This window comes from Clupea harengus, chromosome 12 (assembly GCF_900700415.2).
Source record: "Clupea harengus chromosome 12, Ch_v2.0.2, whole genome shotgun sequence".
Lineage (NCBI taxonomy): Eukaryota > Metazoa > Chordata > Actinopteri > Clupeiformes > Clupeidae > Clupea > Clupea harengus.
This window is the reverse complement of record NC_045163.1, coordinates 9,965,940-9,975,460: the sequence shown is the minus strand read 5'-3', so window position 1 is coordinate 9,975,460 and position 9,521 is coordinate 9,965,940. Positions and strand designations below refer to the sequence as shown.

General features: G+C 45.3%; 1 protein-coding gene across 5 annotated transcripts in view; it reads left to right on the top strand.

Annotated features, from left to right (window-relative positions):
- The first annotated feature begins 369 nt into the window (after positions 1-369).
- The window catches only part of arhgef28a (Rho guanine nucleotide exchange factor (GEF) 28a), a 77,076-nt gene continuing 67,924 nt past the window's right edge, over positions 370-9,521 (top strand). For 2 of the 5 annotated variants that reach the window (XM_031577131.2, XM_031577129.2), the window contains exons 1-2: positions 1,171-1,517; positions 9,146-9,189. In XM_031577131.2, coding sequence (XP_031432991.1) covers positions 1,508-1,517; positions 9,146-9,189 — 54 coding nt within the window. In that variant the 5' untranslated portion in view covers positions 1,171-1,507. Of the gene's footprint in view, positions 470-1,170; positions 1,518-9,145; positions 9,190-9,521 lie in introns of those variants that run through there. The other 3 variants (XM_031577130.2, XM_031577132.2, XM_031577133.2) reach the window with 3 other exon arrangements.

The following is a 9,521-nucleotide window of genomic DNA, read 5'->3' as shown; positions in this document are numbered from 1 at the left end:
TTTCATTATCACATTCACTTAACCTCATAAAACTGCACGAAATGAAAGTTCGTTTGCGCATATCATAATTTCTCCCCCTTATTATCTTCATCTTCTTATTCTTCTTCGTCCTTTCACGACCAGCTTATTAACTTGAGGTTCAGACTGACAAAATAATTATAAATACCTTTCTTTCGGTATTAGTGCTTACAGTGTTGCTATTCTAAATGCAGTGTTGTTATTCTAATTGCAGTATAATGATATTATTTAAAAATACGCTTAATGTTAGTTTGCTGAATGAAACCAATAATGGAATGACACAGGTGGCTGCTCTGTTCAAGTAAATCCAGCAGATGTCACTATTCTCGTGTGTTAAACTGGGTGGTAGGGTCCTCGCCGTTTTCGTGGGGATCTGCGGGAGATGGGAGACCTCTGGAAGAGTTCCAGGGCTTGGACTTGGATCTGGGTCGACGGGGAGGGCGCAGGAAGGGTGGGCATTTTGTTTAGACTCTCTGTGGTTTCCTGTTTAGTTGCCAGGGTCTCACAGGACAAACTCTCTCTGAGTGTGCAAGAGAGAACTGAGTGCCTTAACACCGCAGGCCATGTCAGAGTTAGGAGGAATTAGTGGGGTATAGGCTCAGGGGAAAATGGCAAGACTCAAGTCGGAGCGTCCTTCATTTAAAGGCCAAGGCTATGGAGACTAGTAGCAACCGTCCCAAACACAAGATAACTTTATAAACGTTTTGCTATAAAACTGCTAAAGGACTGAAAGGTGTTTTGTCAGCAAAGGGGCAAGGTTTAGCCTTCAGGTAGGCTAGTCTTCGGTCAAAATCTTCTAAATTAGCTCTGTCTGTTACATTCTTCAGGCTTGAACGAAATTATTTCAGGCCCGGTCGGACCTATAGTTTATTTATAATAAGAGAAAGAAATATGAACTGGGTTATTCTTGTCAGTGGAGAATTGCAAGAGTAGTTTACATCCACATGCAAAGACAAAAAGAGTTGAAAGTAAGCCTAACGGTCATCCTTCATGTTTGCATGTTTTAAGATCACACGTTGACCAAGCGTATGTTTGAAATGTTTAGTGCAAACTTTTCAGTCAACTGTTAGTCATGGTTATCTTCCAGTTTACCTGTAGAACGAGGGGTTAATCCAGCGTGGCGTCAATTCCTCTTCTGTCCCGCAGTCACGTGAGCACGTTATTGTGGCGCTCGCGCTCCGTGGTGACCCGTCACCGGGGAGGGGGCAGGACCGCTGGCGCACTACCGACAGGGACCGGCAAGCGCTCTCCAAACGCCAGGTTCAGCCTATCGTGAGATGCATCGCGAACGGTGGATACTGAGAACTCGTTTTCAACGCATACTGCAAAAGTAGCATTCCTCCTTTTTTTGTTGTTGCAATGGACAGTTTAATAGCCTATATTATTTAGAAATACGCGATCAGTGGGATTTTATAGACAAGTTGTCACAGAAATCAACCGGCCGGTGAAGTTGACTCTTCTTCAATTCAGCGCAGCCTATTTTGTGTTGATGGTCGGAGGTGAGTAGCTGCTTCACTCCTGTTCGCTGTAACAGCTGTATGCGTAGGAGCAGGCTACCCTGTTGAAGACCTGTGTTTGTTGTAGTCGTTGGGCGATTTTACAATCAGTACGTTTCAGAGAAATTGTAGCTTGGTCTCAATAGTTATGTGGTTAGACATGCAGTCTGGCTGTGGTAGTCTGTCGACTATTCTGGTGATGCTGATACCGCAGCGTGAGATTCCCAGATAGAACGGGGGAAGTGAGAGTTGAGAGACGTGACTGAACTTTATGGTAACTTAAACTCCTGTGCAGTTATAATAAAGAAGGCGATGGTTGACTTCATCACCTCTCTTGTTACAGAAGTGTCGCGTAGGTGGTGTGTGAACCTACAATTCTGAAAATGACTTTTCCACTTAACCCCCCCAAATTCGTTCTCAGAAACCTGACAGAGGTATCCTCTGTTTCAATGAATTTTCATGTACTGTACATAAACAAACACCTGTTTCAAGCAGATGTGAGTGTAAATAAAAGTACCTGATTTGGAAATAACGACTCTGAGACATGGCACAACCTACCCCCAACAGTCTTCTCTCCCCACCAACCTCAGCAATGTCCCCTATCTTTACTGGGCTCTGTGGCGTCTGGGCTTTACACTAATAGTACTGCCGTTGTGGATCACATCAGAGCAGAGGTGCTATGCTGTGAACGATGCCAAGATAGCGCTAATAAGCGGATTAGGCCTCTCCTTAGCTCTCTGTGCAACCCTCTTCCAGTTGGGCTTTGATGTGAGAGAGATGAAGCCATGAGATTTATGACCGCCACCACCACCACCACCACCACCACTACCAACACGGCATCTCCTCTGCCAGAGGGTTGCGGTTTGCAGCAGCACAGATCTAGGCCAGAGCTGGGCTGGGTCTGTTAACCTCTCAGCTGCCTCCAGTGGGTATTCCAAGAATGCGGTTAAGTGACAAACCCGGGTAAGTTAACTCCGAATAAGTGGTAAACCTACCAATAGAAGAGCCCTATGGCTTCATTGTCCTCACAAAACAGAGAAGTCTTCTATTAGGAGGTTTACCACTTACTCTAAGTTGACTTACCCATGTTTGTCACTAAACCATGTACCTTGGAATCCCCTGGTGTGTTGCACTCCCCACGAGATACGGATCTGATCGCACAAACATGTAGCAACAGTCTGTAACAGACCTGTAAGAGGCAGGTCCAGAATCACCTGCATTGTGTTTGACCACATGGGAAAGTACACATGGTCTTCTCATCCAGGGGTTAGCTCTCTCTCTCTCTCTCTCTCTCTCTCTCTCTCTCTCTCTCTCTCCAGACTTTGGCAGTGTCTGACTTGTATATATTGACTGTGTACTGTATATATCGTGTAGTGGTGATGCGTTGGTGTATGTAGCAGTGAAGCAGTGATGTGTTGGTATGTACGTTGTGAAGCCTAAGATTGGACCTAAGTGAACCTAATTGAGTTACGTCCCAGTAAAACACCACTTAAGCTGTGTACTTGAGCAGCCAGAGACACCTTACCAAGATGGCAGCTGTCTTTTGAGTGGATCTGGTCCAGAGTTAGTAAGCTCCTCTGTGGATATGAAGGTGTCATGTCTGTGAGGTGATGATGAACATAGAGCCTTTCTTAGGGAGTAAGAAGCCCATCTAAGGAAACTAGTCATCAACCCCATCCATGCTGAGAAGTGTTATTGTTGCGCTGGCATCCTTAATATGGAGGTAGTAAGCCAGCTGTCTTCGTGGTGGTCCAGTGAAAACAGACCTGGGCAGTTAATGATTGTCATTGGGGTGTCAATAGGTAATAAGTAAGCTGTGGATTAGATGGGGGCTGTGGACCTGTGTAGAGCACTTGCTCACAGTACTGTGGTTCCTCATTCATGCATGGTGGCTAAAATCAGAGTGCATGTGGTCAGCAAGTGGAACCTAACCACCTAAGTGAGCGCTGCTAGGAACTGTTTACTGCACTGCACTGATGGAGAGTTAAATTAAAAGGTTTAGTGAGAGACTTCTTAGATATAGTGGTTTTACAGGCCTGTGTGTGAAGGTAAACAGGGCCGGGGGGGATGTTGATATACAGGTGTACAGGTGGGAGGAGTGTGATGGACTGTGTTTTGCAGGAAAGGCAGGGTTGGTCGCTCTCTTTTCATTAATGGGTCAAAACTGAAGTGAGCAAACCTGTATGTGAGGCTTTAGGCAGCTCAGCAAGGGGGAAGTCAGGACGCCAGGGAGAGAGCTGGGAGCTGGAGGAGGAAGAGGAAGAGGGTGATTGAGGATGGGTGGGTGATTTGTTTTAGGGCACGGCTGAGAAAACAGAAGCCGTGTGTGTTGTTTTTCCACGAAGATTTCCTCAACTACTCGAACACAGGCTGGGTGTGCAGTCCCGCTTTGACTGGACCAGCACCTCTGCCGAACGGGTCAGAACTTGACTGGTGGCTATAAAAGATAGAGATGGTTGGTTGTCGAGGTGGGCACAGCCAGAAGTACCCACAGTACGGTTCTGGTGGTGCAGTGTACAAAAATGGAAACACTTACAGAGAGGGAATGTCCGCACACTCCTGATTTGAATGCTTCCGAAGAAAGTGTTTCTATTTTTCACAATGTTTCCACCTTACGGTCTTCGTCAGGCGATCTCCCTCTCTCTTTGTCTGAGTACAGACAGTATCCAGACCTGAAACAGAGCTGACGATTACTCTCATCACCACATTCTAAACAGTGAAGGAGGCTGCATCCGCCCGCGTCTGGGACTGATCTCCACTGATCCTTATGAATGAGAGCTGTGGCATCTGTCACATGATGTTACTAAAGAGGAAAGAGCAGCTGTGTGTGTGTGTGTGTGTGTGTGTGTGTGTGTGTGTGTGTGTGTGTGTGTGTGTGTGTGTGTGTGTGTGTGTGTGTCAGTGTCAGTGTCAGTCACATTCTGACATTTGTACATTCTTGTCGTTCCAGATCACTACAAATCAAAGTTTGAAAAGAATGATGGCTGATCTCCTGTTCCTTTAAGAGTTTCAGTCCTGGGGCAATGCTGAGTGGTGTGTGTGTGTAGTAGGGTAGGATAGGTGTGTGTGTGTGTGTGTGTGTGTGTGTGTAGTAGGGTAGGGTGTGTGTGTGTGTGTGTGTGTGTGTGTGTGTGTGTGTGTGTGTGTGTGTAGTGGGGTAGGATAGGTGTGTGTGTGTGTGTGTGTGTGTGTGTGTGTGTGTGTGTGTGTGTGTGTAGTGGGGTAGGATAGGTGTGTGTGTGTGTGTGTGTGTGTGTGTGTGTGTGTGTGTGTGTGTGTGTGTGTGTGTGTGTGTGTAGTAGGGTAGGATAGGTGTGTGGTACTGTAGCAATACAATACTCTTGGCAAGCATGATGCCCAATCTGTTATGCAATACTTAATTCGGCCCATTCTGTCACAAACAATCACATACTCACACATGAATACACACCCTGAATCATCCTTGCATTCACACGCACACAAACGCACTTTCTCTCTCTCTCTCTCTCACACACACACACACACACACACACACACACACACACACACACACACACACACACATACACACACACGCAGAAAGAGATAGAAGAAGTGAGTTGCACACAGGTATGAATGCTCACACAGATGTTCCTGAGAATAAAACACACACACACACCCACACCACGCCCAGGAAACGCCCAAAACGGATAGAGAGGCTGTGTGAGAATATGATTTGTATGTGTGTATGTTTGTAAGTGTTTGATGTGTTTGTGTGTGTGTGTGAGAGAGAGAGAATATGAATTGTGTGTGTGTGAGAGAGAATATGAATTGTGTGTGTGTGTGTGTGTGCAAGATAATATGAATTGTCTGTGTGTGTGTGTGCATGCGTGTACTGTAAGTACCATACAAAGTCCTTACTGTACTGCATGCAGACAAATTGTCTCTTGTGTATGACAAATATAAAAAGTTCTTTAGCTTGTATATTGTCATTAGTCCTGAACTGCTTCTTCTCAGAGGAAGAGACAGGCACAAGCTAAGAGTCAAGGCTAGCCCCAGCAGGCTGAGAAAAGTCATTGTGCAGATACTTTAGTGGAGAAGTCAGGCTGTTGTGTGTGTGTGTGTGTGTATGTGTGTGTTGAGCCTCTTGGCGTGGAGCCAGTGTGTGTTTTTTAATAGCAGGTGGAATTTGAGAGTGTCTGGCCAAAGCCAGCTCAATTTCAGCCACACAAACTAATGTAGTCATGGATCATTCACACCACCTACTCGAGGTCCTCTGTCTGACCATCTATACCCTTTCTCCATCTCTTGCTCTCCCCGCATGTCCTCTCACTCTTCTGGGTGTAGTTTTTATTTGATGTAGTCTGGGTAAGGCTAGGGCTACTAGCCTCTTCAGGTCTTCTTTAGGTCTTCCAAGGATGCTTCAATAAAGGGGCTTTGAACATCAACATATCTCTGTGCTCTCTCTCGCTCTCTCTTTCTCTGATGGTGTAAGCCTTTTTGATTTAGTGTTTTTGTGTTTTTTTAATGTAATCATATAAGAACGTTAGACAGAGGCCTAATAAAGGAGTGCTAAACCTCTCTTTCTCTCTCTCTATGTCTGTCTGTCTGTCTCTCTCTCTCAATTTAGTTTAATTTAATTCAGTTAAATTCAAATGAGCTTTATTGGCAATATCTTTGCCAATTTTTTAAATACAGTATATTATTTAATTATTATTTAAATAATAATTGAATTATTACTGAGATAAATGTATTATTAATCTCTGTCTTTCTCAGTAACCTGTGTGGAAGGGGTTTGTCTACAGAAATACTCCTCCTTTATCCAGTCTTGCTTGATAAAAAACAAATAAACTAAAACTATTTAAAATATTATTATAGTAAACATCATAAATGCTGAGATTATAAGGCTATGTAGTGTACTATACAGTACGTATGTGCACTCAGTTTACAGTTTGATGATGTGGTATTGTTCTTCAGGCCTGATTCGTCCTAAGCTCTCCCAGTGTCAGTGATTGGTCGACAGAAAGTTTGTGAAACACATTTAGGACATAAAGGAAACCGTTCCCACGGTGAACTGAGGTTGTTTGTTTCATTGCCATTAGAACGGTTTGGTGGAACACGCCCATCATTGGCTGGCCAGCTTGTCATCTCCGTGGAGATAAAGCCAGGTGTTTGTTTGCTTTTTAAACGGCAAGGTGTGGCCCTGTGCAGTGCTTATCGGGTCGGTACTGTACATCCCCTCCAAACCCCTGGCAGGTGATGGCTCATCTGCAGCTCATGGAGCAAAGCATCAGCCTTTAGTCCCAGCATTCCGAACCTCATAACCAAGGGATGGCGGGAATGCCTGCGGAATTCATCCTTTCTGGAATGAGATAACTGACCCCCACCCCCGCAGTCACATACCTGTTTGGGGAGACAAGGATTGACAATCCCAGTTTTTACCTCAGGGAAGATGCTATCTGGTTTTATTTTTATTTTTGCCTGCTGATGAGGTTACGGTGCATAACTTTTTATACTTATAATAAGTCATAACTCACAGATCTAAAGGTGAGGCTTAAGGCATCATAAACATTGATGACGGTTGGAGCATATAACCTTAGGAGACATAGCCGATAGCAGATAGGGGCTAACTGGAGAGCTGTTCAGATCTGATTGCAGATTGGTAGCTTCACTTCAAGAAAGAGGCGGAGGTGAACTTTATGTGAAGTCATGACAAGAACTTGATATCTCAGAGTTGGAATCAGATAAAAGTGTCCGTTAAAGACAGAAACATAAACTTCAACTTATATACACTGATAACCTGGTGCCTCCAGGTGACAGTGTGTTTCTGCAAAACTAGGTTATAGGAGTTGTGAAAGAATAGTGGCTGCCTGTGAGCTCCTGTGTAAAATGGTGCTTTCGTTTACGTGTGTTTAAATGCATGGCCAGAGAAGTGCATGTATTCAGTGTGTGTGTGTGTTATTGTGTCTCTGTGAGTTAGTACACAGGTGTCCATATGCTTGTGTGTACACATGTGGGTGTGTGGGTGTGTGTGCTGTGTGTGAGTGTGTATGGGTGTGTCTGCGTGAGTGTGTGTTTGTGTGTACATGTCTGTGTATGTGAGTGTGTTTGTCGGTGTAAGTACGCATGGGTGTGTCTGCGTAAGTGTGTGTTTCTGTTTGTGTGTGTGGTACCTGGCACCCCCTCCTCTTTGTCACACCATGCAGTATTCATAGCCGTGAGCCGAGCACCACAGTATCAGGTGTGTGTCGTGTGTGTTCCCGCGTCTGGAGTTACCATGCGCGGCCCACTGTGGCATCAGGCACACACAAGGGCATAATGTTGTGCTATGCTTCGTGCGTAACCACCAGTACAGTCCCCGGGGAAACACGTCAGAGCTCACTCATGTTCCATGTGCCACAGCCATTAGTGAAGCTAAATGACTTTGCCAGACGTGGCCTTCTCTCTCTCTCTCTCGCGCGACGCCTTTTGTTCAGACTTCACTGCTCCCCGCTTGGGCTTCATTTCCGTGCGTAATAGACATTATTACAGGCTGAAAGTCAAAATGGACAAAGAGGAAGATTACCGTATTCTTTCCAGTTGAGACACGGTGTTCGGGAAGTGCTGGCGGATCAAGAGATTAAGATGTCTCTGGTGTTTAGAGCCATGGGAAGACTGACGGCCATTACCGGCTTGGTAAAGAGTACTGGGTTAGTGAAAACACACAACACAGCGGTGAAACATTGCCGGGGCCAAGGTTGAGGGAAGACTGCCGGCTACGACTCTGACTGCAGCTGAGGCTGAAGCACTCCCAACCCTGACCAGGCCTAGGGCCGTGCCAAAGTCTGATTGAGTCTGGGCTGGGGGACAGGGCTGGGGGACAGGGCTGGGGGACAGGGCTGGGGGACAGGGCTGAGTCAGTTAAAGCACACCTAGATACAATGGCCAATCAGTGCATGCAAGAGCCCAGAGACATTTTCAGCTATCCGAGTCAATGGTTTTGAAAGTTAACAGTGAACTCTATGCCCTCTACTCGTATTTCTCTCTCTCTCTCTTCCTCTTCACCTCTCTCCCCTCTATCTGTCTCTCTCTCTCTCTCTCTCTCTTTCTCCCTCTGAATAATTTCTTATTCAAAAGAAGCTTTATTTATTGGCATGACCATAACGTTGTACAATATTGCCAAAGCATTTAGGTTGGGGGTCATACAGTGTATACAGTGGACAACCCCCCCTCTCTCGCCCCCCCCCCTCCCCCCGTCACTGGCCTTTCATTGCTGCCCTTTCCCGACCCTGCTCCAAGCTGAATGTCATGTTTTGTTTTTGGTGAATAGTGATTTGTGCAGGTCTCACAAAGTGCCTTTTAAAGCCTGTCTGTGTGATTGTGTAGAATTCTATTACTGGTGCCTGTGTGTGTGGGTGTGGGTTGTGTGGTGGGGGTGGTGTGGGGTGGGCAGGGGGTGGGGGGAGATGGGGGGGGGGGGGGATCTATGCGTGTGTGAGTGGTGAGTGAGTGTATGTGAATTGGGGTGTTTTTACACCATATGTCGGGTTAAACAAAGCCTGTTCTTAACATAATTGTGTGTGTGTGTGTGTGTGTGTTTGAGTGAGAGACTGTGTGAATGTATGTGTTCTTTCTTGTGTTCCCTCCCTTGTAGACCTTTAACATGCCGGTCTGCTCTCTCTGTCTGCCCATAGATGCTGACAGTATGGAGCTGAACAGAAGGGAAGTGCCTCTCTATGTAAGTAAAATATATAACTCCCTCTAACTTCTCTCTCTATGTAAGTAAAATACATAACTCCCTCTAACTTCTCTCTCTATGTAAGTAAAATACATAACTCCCTCTAACTTCTCTCTCTATGTCAGTAAAATATATAACTCCCTCTAACTTCTCTCTCTATGTAAGTAAAATATATAACTCACCCTAACTGTTCTCTCTATGTAAGTAAAATATATAACTCCCTCTAACTTCTCTCTCTATGTAAGTAAAATATATAACTCCCTCTAACTTCTCTCTCTATGTAAGTAAGATGTATACCTCTCTAACATCTCTCTCTATTGAAGTAAGATATG